The sequence below is a fragment of the Kwoniella shivajii genome, chromosome 5 (genome assembly GCF_035658355.1).
Source record: "Kwoniella shivajii chromosome 5, complete sequence".
Classification (NCBI taxonomy): domain Eukaryota; kingdom Fungi; phylum Basidiomycota; class Tremellomycetes; order Tremellales; family Cryptococcaceae; genus Kwoniella; species Kwoniella shivajii.
The window spans coordinates 193,345-207,505 of NC_085912.1; the positions used below are offsets into that span (position 1 = coordinate 193,345).

General features: G+C 44.4%; 5 protein-coding genes across 5 annotated transcripts; 1 reads left to right on the forward strand and 4 right to left on the reverse strand.

Annotated features, from left to right (window-relative positions):
• Positions 1-219: 219 nt before the first annotated feature.
• On the reverse strand, positions 220-1,644 carry IL334_003832 (uncharacterized protein; the record flags this gene model as incomplete). Its single annotated transcript, XM_062935558.1, has 1 exon — positions 220-1,644. The coding sequence occupies one exon, from the start codon at positions 1,642-1,644 to the stop codon at positions 220-222; it is 1,425 nt and encodes a 474-aa protein (XP_062791609.1).
• Positions 1,645-2,191: 547 nt separating this feature from the next.
• On the reverse strand, positions 2,192-3,565 carry IL334_003833 (uncharacterized protein; the record flags this gene model as incomplete). The annotated part of the gene is made up of 1 exon (XM_062935559.1): positions 2,192-3,565. The coding sequence occupies one exon, from the start codon at positions 3,563-3,565 to the stop codon at positions 2,192-2,194; it is 1,374 nt and encodes a 457-aa protein (XP_062791610.1).
• Positions 3,566-5,148: 1,583 nt separating this feature from the next.
• Positions 5,149-8,367, forward strand: IL334_003834 (uncharacterized protein; the record flags this gene model as incomplete). The annotated part of the gene is made up of 5 exons (XM_062935560.1): positions 5,149-5,700; positions 5,766-5,979; positions 6,039-6,136; positions 6,201-7,578; positions 7,646-8,367. 5 exons carry the CDS (start codon positions 5,149-5,151, stop codon positions 8,365-8,367), a joined length of 2,964 nt encoding a protein of 987 aa, XP_062791611.1.
• A 435-nt stretch (positions 8,368-8,802) lies between these two features.
• Positions 8,803-9,348, reverse strand: IL334_003835 (uncharacterized protein; the record flags this gene model as incomplete). Its single annotated transcript, XM_062935561.1, has 1 exon — positions 8,803-9,348. One exon carries the CDS (start codon positions 9,346-9,348, stop codon positions 8,803-8,805), a length of 546 nt encoding a protein of 181 aa, XP_062791612.1.
• A 2,376-nt stretch (positions 9,349-11,724) lies between these two features.
• On the reverse strand, positions 11,725-13,767 carry IL334_003836 (fructose-bisphosphate aldolase 1; the record flags this gene model as incomplete). The annotated part of the gene is made up of 7 exons (XM_062935562.1): positions 11,725-12,025; positions 12,442-12,718; positions 12,779-12,867; positions 12,917-13,027; positions 13,096-13,295; positions 13,591-13,650; positions 13,735-13,767. The coding sequence occupies 7 exons, from the start codon at positions 13,765-13,767 to the stop codon at positions 11,725-11,727; spliced, it is 1,071 nt and encodes a 356-aa protein (XP_062791613.1).
• Positions 13,768-14,161: the final 394 nt, after the last annotated feature.

Below are 14,161 nucleotides of genomic sequence, written 5' to 3' on the forward strand. Positions count from 1 at the left end.
AATGCAACGGAGAGAAGAGAATGCGAAATGATGTGGAATTGGCGAGGGAGGAAGGGTGCCTGACACGTGCCTTATGACAGTGACTACACGTAATGATTACGTATGCCTGGTTTCATGTTGTTATAAGGAGGGTATGCATGTATCAAGTTGACGTGTGTATAAGCCCAAGGAAACACGAAATATAACCTTAAGCATCACCTTCAAGATTCAATAGGAGATCTAAGAGACTGCAGAGGTAAGATTAAGCCTTTCATTCAGATCTGACATGATCTTCCTTTCCCTCGCTTTTCTGGTATGCCTATCGACCTCTATAGCTTGGTTCAGTCGCAATTGTCGTAATTCTGCTTCCAAATCTTGCTGAGACCAATGATCGATTCCAACTACATTGTGCCTCTCCTGTTTGTTCCAGTTGTCGTATATCTCTTGACGAATATTGATCGTTTCTTCAGAAGGAAAAAGACGACATTTCCAGTATTCTTCTTCTTCAGGATCGATTACGTCGACATCCAAGAACTGAGGGTAATAAAGAGTTGCCGAATGAAGTGTGATATCGGCCTCTGGTTTTGGTTGCTGTTCTCCTATATTTGTAAGCTCGTCCCCAAGTTGCCTGTTCATTAATCTTTGCTTCGTACCCCTGCAGAACGCGACTCTCATCATGTCCCGTATTGTTTCCATGGGAAGGTGCAATTCTACCGCGTAGATCTCTGCCAATTTTTCGATATTCCAAATCTCCACTTTCTCTACATCCGATCCAGCGCCGAGAAATTCCAAGGTCGCTTCAAACATGGTTATAGGGATACATTTTCTGCTTTTCTTGCATGGATTCATATCGATATCACATAAGTTACAGCCCATATTTTCTGTCCTTCGCCGCGGCCACATTTTTCCATTATACCAAGCTTGACTTGATGGGTAGCGGTCCAATCTGAATGAGTGGTTTTCATCCCACCAAACTAATCTCAATACTTCTACACTTGATGGTAGTGTGGTGTTTAGCTTGGATTCAGGTAAAGAGCGGGAATCAGATAACCATAACGTCTCATCATGTTGAAATCGAAGTGGGTATTTGATCGCAACTTGACATGGTCGAAGTTTCAATACTACCGTTTTCAACTTGTTCATGTTCTCTAAAGGTTTGAAGTTCAATTGACGGACGATAGCTTGCTCAGCATTGACGCATGATTTCTTGATGAACGGGCAAGTACCTGCTTCGCAGATATCCGTCAATCCAATATCATGTGATCCTCGAGCTAGATGCACAACTTTTAGATTTGGTAGTGGTGGGATCACGAAATTGGCGCAGGGACAGCCGGATTTCGAATGAACGTGTACATCGACTCTCTTGATCAAATATAGCAAAGCATTTTTACCCGAAGCTCCATATTGATTGCTAGGTTCAGCTTCTCCTGATTCCTCGCATTGGGCGACCGTCGCATCGGTAGAAGAGCTTTGGGACAAGCCAATGAAAGGGTTTCGCCATCCATATTTGATAGTTATGGTATTATACAAGTGAGGCGTCGAAAGATTATATAACATCTTATTAACTTGGAGAGTGGCAAAGAGATCTCTGGGTGCGAGGTATTGTACGATCTCAGAGAGGATATCGAAAGTATGACCTGCACGGACAGCTGCTGGTGTGGCCATTATGCCCGAAGTGGTCCCAGAATGCTCGACAAGTTTTAGTCGATTGAAAAGAACATAAAGAAAAGAAACGACAAGAATCTACTTCAGCTGAAGTATGCTTCTCAAATACATACGAGAAGAGAAAGAAGGTTGCAAGCATAGACATTCATGTATAACGTGGCCTCTTCTTCCTTTCGTCTCGATCCAAAAAAGTACATAATCTCAAAACCCCCAACCTTATTTCCTAAGCGTCGTACTCCGACGTGATTTCACATGACCAAGATTGTCATGGACCCCGATGAATTTGACAGCCAGGATCCCCCGCTCAATTTGTTCGTTATCATGATGATGATGATGATGATGAGAATGTTTAATATGATCCTAATACGTGCAGTGAACACATAATGCATAATATGCCACAAAATGTAAAAATAATAATCGCTGGTAGGATGGGCAATGCTTGTATGGAAGTATTTGTAGCCATGGGATCTACCGTGTGCTTCGGCATCTCGTCAATTGTCAGTTTTTCTTACACGATCCTCATTACAGCTGATCAGCCGATCAGCGTCTACATTATCAGAATTTCCCCGCCGTACTTCAAATGCTTCAGTCGCTGACGTCGAAGTTCGATATTTAGAAATTCCTCCTCCAATTCTGCTTGAGAGTAAAATTCTACTTCTTCCTTCATGATATCGCTACCCTTGCCCTTGGAGAAAGCTCGCAGCAAATCGGCTCGAGCTTCTAAGAGTTCTCGCGATGGTGAAAGGCGATTTGACCAATATTCTTCCTCCCTATCATCCATTTCGTGCATTTTCGCGAAAGCAGGATAGTATGCTGCCCAAGGATGATAATATATCTCACAAGGGTTGAGTCCAGATTCATCTTCCATACTGTGGGCGGTATATTGATGTTTCTTGGAAACGTTAATATCATTCGGGGCGGACAGTACCACCTTAACCGTTCTGTATTCATTTCTTCCCTCTTGAAAGGAATCCAACATCATCTCCTGGAGGTTTTCTTTTGTTGTCCCATTTTGATCAAAAGCAATCTGAAACATCTTGTCCATATTGTATATATCGATTCGTTTTATATTGGTCGCTCTGCCAAAACGTTTCATCATACAAGGTAGTTGCTCTGAAAGCGTGAGTAGAGGAGGTAATGTCCGTGACAAAGAAGCTTGTTCACGTATTACGCAACGATTACAATCTTTAGTTCCACTATAACCAGTGTAATGACCAAATATTATATTAAAATTCGCGCGACTACATCGAAACGGCCTTCTTGAAACTTCCACACTTTCGATTCTGTACGAATGTCTTTCATCCCACCAAATTAATTTCATCTTTTCGACTTTCTTTGGTAAGGTAAACCACGGTTCCTTCGGATCTGTTTGGTGAGATGTCATATTATCAAGTTGACAGGGACGTAACCTCACCACGACTTCTTTGAGGTAATTCATCTCTCTCAAAGGTCTAAAATCCATCTCTCGTAAGATTACTCTGTCTTCAACGTTTGAACAGATTGAAAGGATGAAAGGACATGTTGATGGTTCACAGAGAACGTACGAGTCTGAAGGTTGGAATCCACCTGCTAGATGAACGATCTTGAGGTCTGGTAAAGGTGGAATGAATCCACACTGTTTGATACCTGGACAAACCTCCCTGCCGTGGACGTAGATATTCACACATTTGACTAATCCTAATAAAGCAAGTTTCGATAATGGATTTGGAAAACCAACAGGACTTGATGTCTTATGTTGATAGAAGATGTTCGCTCCAGTGTGTTTGACGGATATTTTACTGTACAATTTGGGTGTGACGATATGGAAAAAAGTCTTGTTCACTTGAAGAGCGGCGAATAAACTTTTGGAAGGTAAATAATCGAATATCTGAGAAAGTATATCGTCTGTATGACCTACTTTTGCTGATGCTTTGATCGTCATCTTATCTACTTGATGGAGGTTCCTAGAATGGACGCAAATGATTCCAAGCTGATGATTGTTATTTTCCGAGTGAAGAATGTAGAGAAGAAGAACGAATGGAAATGGGCAAAATTTCGTCGAGCACTGTTATATGTGTATTCTTCTTTTTCAAACTCGACTCGAGCGTCGTGTGTCATTCAACTAACTTTTTAAAAGTTGAAACGGATGAGACACATTCTGGAACCCTTTCGCACATGCTTGAGAGAATGACTCTTGTCTCTCGTCTATGTCATAAGCGGATCATATTGATGACTGGAAAACGAATATCGAGGAAGATGACTGTCTTCCTTCCATCAACAGTGTCCCTTGAGGAGCGAATCGAGCCAGTCTTCCCGGATTCCACCTTTTGCTTTCCTATTCGTCACACTGGAGCTGTACCATTGTTGACGACTTTCTTCGGGACACTTGAACGTACTATAAGCGATATCGACTTGGTCGTGAATACCTCTTATGCGACTTTGACAGGATGAACATGTTTTGGATGGGTTGCAATGACGGATTCTGATTAGTCTCGTTGTGCTCTACTTTGTGTTCTCGACATATCATGCTACAATTCTGGACGTTAGACGAATGTCTATTCCCTCTGACATCACGTTTCCTCAGTCTTCACCAGACCGAGATTGCGTGATTCCACCGCTCGCTTGAGAGATCATGTTCAATCTCTCAGACTTTGACAACGGTACCGCCGAACAGAGTTTCAAGGTTCCTTGCAAGTGCCCGGAGAAAGCGACTCGTGTGACGCTGACATAATTTGTAACAGAAAGGTTAAGAAGCTAAAAGACAAGGATTGGAAAGAAGAAATCGTTAAGATGATTCGTTGACAAGTCACGCACGTGCACGCGAACCACTTTGTGTCAGAATATCAACAAAAGGAATATTACTGAATCAGGTAATAATCCACAATGATATGGAATATGATGATGAAGTATATATATTAATTGTACGTTATCACCGTACTCTTTGGGATGGAATTAGCTTTAGTTAGCTTTAGTTACCTCATATACATGATATAATATTCCAGACGACTCATGCGCTTGTAAACAGCTTGTAACACATGAACATGTACCATAGCACCGTTCTCTACATCATTGACAACGAGAGCAAAAATCTGATTCATCACGACCAGCAGCCAGTCTGAGTGATGAACAACGACAACGGACAGTAACATATCCCCTCCTCCCTTCCTCGACTGATTCGTTTCGAGATTCACACACGTTCTTGATATCTTTATTGTTCATATCGGGCAGACCGTTATTCGTCCGGCAATTTCTTTTCATGAAGAGAGACACAATCCAAAATTTCAAAATTATCAGAACAAACCAAACCACACAATCAAGCTCATCCGAACTATCGGTGCCAGGCATTGGACTCATTTTACTATAACCTTGAGCTCAAACTGTGCGCATTGTCTGGGCAACGACGGCAAAAACCCTCCCAATCTTCATTCTTCGCTCTGGAAAGAAAACAAAAGCTATAGTGATCCCTGAAGTAGCAGCATCACTTGAATCCTTCCGTTGTGTTCGGGTCTAGGTCAAAAAGAGAAGATGTCAACTTCAACATCACATGCTCCTTCTAATTCACCGTCAAACTACGCATCTGGTAATCAGGAGGATGGATTGTTCTCTCTGGATTTCTTAGCTCTGGCAGGTCTAGATTCCGGAATGCCAGGAGATATGACTTCGCCAACAAATCCAAATATTGGACAGCAACAGCATCAGCAACATCGACAGCAACAACAACAACAATATCCCCAGGCTCAAAGAGATGATCAGAGTCAGCCGTTTCATCAACATTTTCAGAACTGGGATAACACTCATGCTGGACCTTCATCTCAAACGAGTTCCTCCACAGTCACGCGAAATCCCAGTACTGATACGGAGACTAATCCAAGAGGAAGGAATAGGAAATCTCAACGTGGGGATAATGAAAATGACATGGACTTGGACCAACCTGACTTTGAAAGCTTAGGGCAACAGGAAGGGTTCAGTCTCAATGGAGATCCAGGAGACAGAGGAGGAGGAGGCGATGGCAGTGGAGGAGGAGGTACTGGCGGACGTGATTATCATGCTTTACAAGCGGCTCTTCTTCAACAGCAGGTCAGTACACTTGTAAAACCTTCTCATCCCTATGCAGAAGCTGAAATACCGTACATCTTATTCAGCTTCAATCAATACACATGCAGTCCCCTTTGGGGTTCGATATCAACAATCCTCAATATCCACTCGCCCAAATGTTCCTGTCATCTCCGGGGTCTCAGATGGCCCAATTGCAACAAATGATGCAAAACGATAGCGGACAAGAAGGATCACAACATGGACATAGAGGAAGTATAGATACCAATTGGGCGTCAGGTCTAGGAGGCATGCCTACTCCAGGTTAGTCGGCTCCCCTCACCCACAACGAAGAGCACGAGCTGATCTGATCAACAACGCAGGATCAAGTGGGGAATTGATACCTCAAAGTCGCCAAGAGGTGATGTCTCCCATTCACCTTGAAATGCTTGCCCGAGCTCAAGCGGAGTTTGGCGGAGACGTAAGTCAGCCTTTCTTGGCATTTGGTCATTTGAATTTCAGCTAAGCGGATGTTTCAACAATAGCCAAACATGTTACCACTCCTGTCTCCCGCACTTTCACAATCAACTGCGACATCTTTCAATTCACCTTCCACTCATATCGCCTTCAACTCTCAGCCATCTTCCGGTCACCTCAGCGCTCACGGCAGTAACAGATCGCCCTTAGAACAGCTACAAGAACAGCAACGCCAGTTCCAAGAGCAACTTGCTGTGCTGCAACAACGGCAAATGGAAATGCAGGCCACAGCCGCTGCAGTAGCGGCAGCCTCATCTCATTCGCCCTTCATAGGATCAAACCCAGGCTCATCAGGTCCAACTAGAGCTGCAACGACGCCGGGAGCTACTCCCAATTCAGGTTTCTTTTCGCCGTTGACTTCTCCAGCTTTAGAAGCTTCAAATCGTAATCAGATGCATGGGCACAGACGTCATTTCTCCCCAGCTTTTAACCCTCAACAATCCCGTACACCCCATCCACTTAGTGCTCTATCCTCACCTGCATTGAACCCGGTCGGATCAAGTGGCGGTGCGCAACAAACACTATCCCCAGCCCTTGGTCCCCAAACAGGTGCAGATCTTAGTGATCCCGAGTACCTTCGGGCGCTCGTAGGCATGCTTGATGGCAATCCACAAGGTCTCGGTGATCCTGCTCAATCAAATTATCATTCCCCTTCAATGACCAGCTCATCAACAGCTGGCCACTCCACCATTTTAGCTTCACCCGCTTTGATCCCAACTGGCACAGGTCCCCATCGGAATTCTCTCCCTACCAAATCAAGACCTAGTCCAATGTTGAAACCCACCGGTCATAGATCACATCAACGAGCACCATCGGGCACACTGAATGGTAATGGGACTTTCTCGGTACCTACTTCGCCTGCAATTCAGAAATACCATCCCAACCCACCGCATATGGGGGGTATGGGATATCTTCCTCCTTCGGCTGTGGATCATCGTAATCTTGCGCCAAGTGGTACATCATTATCTTCTGCTTCAACGCCTTCTCCAGTCGACTTAAGTCATATCATGCCTCCTCCGCCCGTGCCAAACGGAACGTCAAAAAGTAGGAAAGGTATAGCTCCAATGACACCCGCAAGTCTGATGAACCTCGCTTCTGCGGCCCCCATCATGGAGAACGTAAAATCGAGTACGGGGCGGAGAGAGGATGAAAGTGATCACTGTCAGGGAGGAAGGATACCTCCTCCTGCCCCTCCTTCCGACAAAAGAGGATCCGCGGGTACGAATGGTAGAAATACTCGAAAGCAAAATGGTACCAATGGCAACGGAAATAGCAGTGGAGGCAAAAAGGCTGCTGGAAGTAAACTTGTGCCCGTCGGCGGTGGTACGGGAGGTGGCAAAAGAGCTCTGGCGATTCGACCGCAAGGTGGAATAGCTTCCAGGACTGGTAAGTCATTTTCTAATACGACCGAGAGACCTCGAATGCTGAGAGATACAACGTGATTCTGTACTAGCCACTAAACCAACGATATTACCACCTGCTGAACCCGAAAATCGGAAAACATCGCATAAAGCAGCTGAACAGAAAAGACGTGATTCACTGAAAGCAGGATTCGACGAATTGAGATTGTTATTACCGCCCATAAACGTGGAAGCATTAGACCCAGAATCAGGTGAACCAATACCTGGATCATCAGCACCTAGATTATTACCTAAAAGTAGTTTGGTTCCCGATGATAACCCAAACCGTGGTGTATCGAAAGTCGCTTTGTTGAGATTCGGTAATGAATATATCGAAAAGTTGAAAGAAAGAGTAGATCGAAGAGATACCTACATTGAGAGATTAAGGGGCGAGGTTAAAAAGCTGAGGAACGATGAGACAGATGAAGATGTGGGTGAGGGGGATGAAGACGAGGATGAGATTGAAGAGGAAGGAGATGTATTAGATTATGATTGGAGAGAGGGTGAAGAAGATGAATTTGACCCTCCGCTCGAAGAAGATGATGAACAAGACGAGGAAGAAGGCGAAGAAGTCAATGAGGACGTGGAAGAAGATGAGATGGATATCGAAGACAACTCAAATGCAAGTAAAAAAAGCAAGTCAGTGAATGGAAATGGTAGAAGGAAATCAATTTCATCTCAGAAAAGCCCAGCTTTGAAAGCTACCAGAAGACCGAGTCTCATAAGAGGTTTGAGTAGTTCAGCCACGATAACATCAACCAAGAAGCAAGTATAGAGAAGAAGCGATGCCTGTGCGTAAATGACATGTGGAAGGATCAAATCCTACGAGGACAACGAAAGAATTCTATAATCAGAACAGAAGACCAGAGAGAATCGATTTGATCTTAATTTGTTGTTTCAATTAGTACATACCATGCATTGCATTGAAGAATTTAGCAGAGCAAATGTAAACGCACACGCTTGGAATCAATACTACTGCATCATTACCACACTAACCCGGACGTGACAACCTGACTTTCTCTTTGCCAATAATACCTAATCCGATCTCCCTGACAAGTCTCATCTAGCCATTAACTGCATACAAGAAGATGATAAACTGTGAACGAGATTGTCCAGGTTCTTAGTTGTCAGGAACGGTGCTGTATTATCACGAACACACATGCGCACGCCATCAGGATTAAACTCATTGTAGTCTAGCTCAGATTGTGACTCACTCGGCAGTAGAAGGAAAGGCTGCACTTGGAGTAAAGTCACGGTTGGTTTCGGACAATTCTTCGGGACTCTTGATCACGTTCGAAAAAGTAGTACTGCCTTTTCCAGGATCCATTTTTGCCAAATAATCTCCATCATAATAGTGGTGAGTGATACTGTTGTTGATGGAAGGGAATTGTTCAGGGTCCATGGGATTCAAAGATATCTGAACAGTATCCTTGACTCTACTGAAACCCGCTCTTGACATCAACTCGTCTGCGGCAATTGCATCAGCTTTGGTATATGTCTTTCCATATCTAGAATCACTGTCGTTCCAGCGATATACAGCATATCCACGAGGTTTACCAAACGAATAGATCTCAATTGGTAAGATCTGAGTTGATAAGCCACTGGATCTGCTATCAGTCGGTGAACCTTTGGCTGGTTCATTTTCTTTCGAAAAAGCAGTGCTGTCCTTTTCAGGATCAACCATTCCCACATAATTTCCATCGTCGTAGTGGTGAGTGACACAGTTATTAATGGAAGTGAGCTTTTCAGGTTCCATGGATTGAAAGACGGTTGAATAGTATCCTTGACTCTTGTGTAACCCTCTGATAACATCAATTTCTCAGGGCGATTGCATCAGCTTCGGTATACCTCTTCCCATATCTAAATTCACTGTCGGACCAGTGATATACAAGATATCCACGAGGTTTGCCAAACGAGTAAATCTCAGTTGCTGAACCTTTGGTCGATGCCATATTGAGTCTGCTGATTCGTATTCTGCCGAAAAGCAAACAGGAGTTAGAAACGGTAAGTTGACAATCTCTTAGGAGACGTGACTTACTGGATTGTGGTGAGAGGAGTTGATGATGGTGAAAGACCAGGAATATCTGTCATGAATCGAGCCTTTTCATACCTCTCCTTCCGAGTGAAATGGACTGTCCAGCCTTGTCACTTCCTTACAAAGGGCGTAACCACAAAGGTTGCCTGGATGTTTGTTTAGCGTCATTTCGTCCTCTCGTCATACAGCTCATGCCTGACAGATAGAGTATTGGGACTAGGAAGGACTTCCATTGTTCAACTACCGGTCTGGTCTCGAGAAAGGTGGAGCCCTCCTCCTTTTCAATGTTCGATATCGTTTCCAAGGACAGATAACTCATAGTGGCTTCTCCAACGAAGTCATGAGGACATATGTTCCGAAAAATGAGAATAACACGAAGCAGAGTTGGCACGAGGTTCGGGTTTGAAAGTTGTATTGCTTAGCACATGAATTAAATTGTGCTGAAGAGGTCTGGTTGAACAGACATCTCGAACGAAAGACCTGATGGTAAAATGAGACCATTTTATGTCCTTCAGTGAATACGTGTGGTCAACACTAGCGAAGCGAGGAAAATAAAACAGGTCCACTGAAGTTGAGTGGCATGGAAACACTCTGTGACTGAAACAGTAAGAAATCCCGGTATTGGACCAATTGCTCCTGAGGATATGATCTGATGTGCGTCCTCAAGAATGTATGACTCAAACGGCCTGCCACCGAAGTACTCGAGATTCAGACGTTCTCTTCTACATAATTCATCACCACTACCTAAGCCAAACATGATACCGCGATTGCCTCCAGACCGATACGATCTACTTTGATTCAAAGGTGTCACGCTGGTCTCCAGAAAAAGAATGGGTAACTTCAGTTGGATTAGATACATCCCAATTGGTTTCTTGGTCATCCTTTGCGGTGACGGATGGGAAATCTCTGACCTCGCCATCACGCAAAAATCCACCAGGAATAGGCGTCCAATCGAGATAATGGATAGTGGGACGATTTTCGTGAGAAGTGAGTTTTCCGGGGTTTGGATCTCCCTTTTCTTTCCTAAACCCATTCCTTGTCCAATAGTCATCGATATCATCTTGAGTGGCACCTTCAATTTGTCTCCCGTCACGCTTGGTCCAATGATTTACGATAGAGATACCGTTATATTCATAGTAAGTTGTCGTTGTCACTGGGCATTCGCTTATGCTTGATGTCATATCGAACAGTTGTTATTTGAGCGAGATAAGGGTTGGGAGTATTGAGATCTATGGGAATGTAATGATGGGACTGAAGGGCTTGAATGGGTGAATGAGTTGGATGAGCAGGTTTTATGAGAGCTGAATAGAGCCTTTTTTTATATCTGTTCTTCTGGGTAGATTTGGCCTTCCACTCGATCACTTCCTTACAACCACGAAACCTTTCATGGTATAACCTTTCACAAAGTTTACATCACACACAATGATGACACTCTACGTATACAGTACGTCGTCATGTCTGCCCAATCACATTCATGGAATTTGTTACAATGATATTTAAAGGAAGACTCCATCGGATCAAGTACGAGCTTCATCAAAATTGAGAACAGCGCTTCCTTTTCGAAAACTGATATCGTAATCGTCTCTTCACTGCCCCGACCAGAATAGAAGACAAGGGAGAGTTTGTAAGATGCATTTCTCACCTCACACAATACACTGCATGGACTACGTCAGAGGAAGATTGACCCATCGAAGAAGTAGAAGTTGGGGCGGATTTACTTATAATTGTGAGGAAGCAATACGATATGTACTGTGACAGCCGCGTGTCGAATTTGGCATCATCCTACTCAACGTAAAATATCTTCCCCCTCCCTGAACTCAATCTACCCAGAAGATATTGCAGCAGTCTTGGCAAAAGAATGCTGTATGCTGAGAGTCAGTGTTCGGGCAATATCCGTGGTGCACAAATATGACGCAAGAACACTATGCGTTTTCATATATTCATTACTTCTCACTTGTCAAACTAGCGACAACGGCAATACTACAAAGCGCCAAGATAACTAACTGTTTTGCATCTTGAATTGATTCAGTTTGTTTCCACTATAAACTGCCCAGTACAAGCTTCCCCGTTGAGACCAAACGTAGACTTTTTATTTGTTTAAGCCCTGTTCTCGTTTCCAAGATCAGCACAAGCTTCCTTGACTCGTTCCACCATTGTCTTTTCGCCCTCTCGGACCCAAACTCGGGGGTCGTATTGTTTCTTGTTAGGCTTATCGGCTCCGTCAGGGTTACCAACTTGGCTCATGAGGAAGTCTTTCTTCTTAAGAACGAAGTCCCTAACACCGGACAAGTATGCGTATTGGATATCGGTATCAACGTTCATCTTCACTACACCATTGGTAACGGCGGTCTTGATCTCATCTTTGGTGGATCCAGATCCACCGTGGAAGACAAGGTACCTATATTCCGAAGAACAGGTTAGCTTTGGGGTTCTATGGAACTCTCCGACAAAGGTATTCGAATAGGCAAAAAGGATATAACATCAATATGACACCTCCTCCCCCACGACCCGCACCCTACTGTCACCGCTCAAAAGGAGCAAGCAAACAGCGTTAGGCGCTCAATGCGCCTGAACACATCGACATTAAAGGGTAGAAGAAGCAAGTTCTAAATATGATGTGAAAACGTTATTCTTCGCTGACCGGATCGCCTCGGTAATCTCATTGGTAGAAATCCGGGCACTGTCTATATGGGTAGCGTTGTGGTGATAAGAGGGAGGGGGGAGCAGAGCAATGGGAGAAAGCAAGACCTCAGGGGCTCAAAGAAGTCGCAAAAATGAAAATATCAAGCCGGGGGGAAGTGATAATCTACTCACAAAGGTTTGTCACCCAACTTGCCTTTGAGCTGCTCAGAAGCGTAGGCTTGGTGTTTACCGAGGAGTTCAGGTCTAAGCTTGACGTTTCCGGGCTTGTATACACCGTGTACGTTACCGAAACCGGCGGCAATGGAGAAGTTAGGGGAGATGGCAGCGAGAGCTGAGTAGACATCCCAGATGTCTTCGGGTTGAGTGTAGAGGGAGTTGTTGTCGACAGAAGTGTTGTCTACACCGTCTTCCTCACCACCGGTGATACCGATTTCCATTTCGAGCCATTCTATTATGTGTAGTCCTCGTCAGCAGGACTTTGGCGACAAGCGCGGTAAAGGTATCTTACGGTTCATCTTGGCCATTCGGGTGAAGTATTTGACACAGTCAGCGATGTTGTCTTCTTTGGACTCTTCAGACAAGTCAAGCATGTGGGAACTGCAGACATCATTAGCCTCGAATGTCGCTTGTCAGAAGGGAGACTTACGAGAAAAGGGGGACACCGTGCTCCTTGAAATAAGCTTCATCAGCGTCGAGCATACCATCGAACCAGGGGAGGAGTTTCTTGGCGCAATGGTCGGTGTGGAGGACGACGGGACTACGTATTCATTCCAGACGTTAGTATACTTGACATCTAGCGCTTTTGAGTGAAGGATATGTACTTACATGCCGTAAGATGGGGCGATGGATCTGACAAAGTGGGCGGCAGCAACGGCACCAGCGATGGAAGCTTCTTGGCTACCGTTGGGGAGGTTTTTACCGGCAAAGAAAGCGGCACCACCTTGGGAGAGTTGGATGATGATAGGAGAGTTGATGGCTTGAGCGGCTTCAAGAGTAGCGTTTACTGTTGAGGAAGAAGTTACGTTCTTGAGAAAATGGAAAAAATTGTTAATCTATGATATCACGATTTTTTATATCTAAGCGAGATTTTCGCAAAACTTACGATAGCCTACAAACCCAAAGAATCCAATGGAATAAGAGGTCAGCGGAACCATTTTGCAAAGTTCAGCAGCAAGAAAGACATACAGGGATAGCGAACTGAAGCAGCAATCAAGTCAGCAGGAGTTCCATATGGAAATGGAGGAACATCTTGAAATCACAGACGAGCGCCAAGCTGGTCCGCAATCCTCTCGACGTTTCATTTAAGCGTTGCGAACTCACCTTGTTCTCTCGAGCGTAGTCAAACAATTTTCGGGTGTCATCACCGGAAAGGACACCAGCCTATTAAAGTGCAGTGATCAGCCCAGCGTACCCGGAATAGGCCATTGTCGTTGATGTAATGCTGGAAGAACGTGTGATACATACGGGGACGACGGAAAGAGCACCTTTACCAGACATTGTAATGATAGGTATATCTGATAATCTCCTGTCAGTCACAGTCCCTCTGATAGCAGCAGTACAGAAATAGCTCACAAGTAAGTTGTTATAGATGCAGGAGTGTTCAGTTTGTACTTTTTATTGATAAAGTAAAGATGAAAGAAGAGAGAAGAAGCCAGTGGATTGTTTGATATATAAACTGTTTAATCATTTTCATTCCGTTCTTGGGGGGTGTGAGAGGGTGGATATTATTTGATTATTTCTTTCACTTTTCAAACGTCACTGCTGTATGCTGAGACCCTTAATCCCCCCCGTCCCCCCCCCCCTTTATCCGTCAGATAGCCGCATGCCTATTCTTCGACCATTCATACCTAACACCTTTTTGTCGGTTCTAATGGGACCCCACAATTTGAGT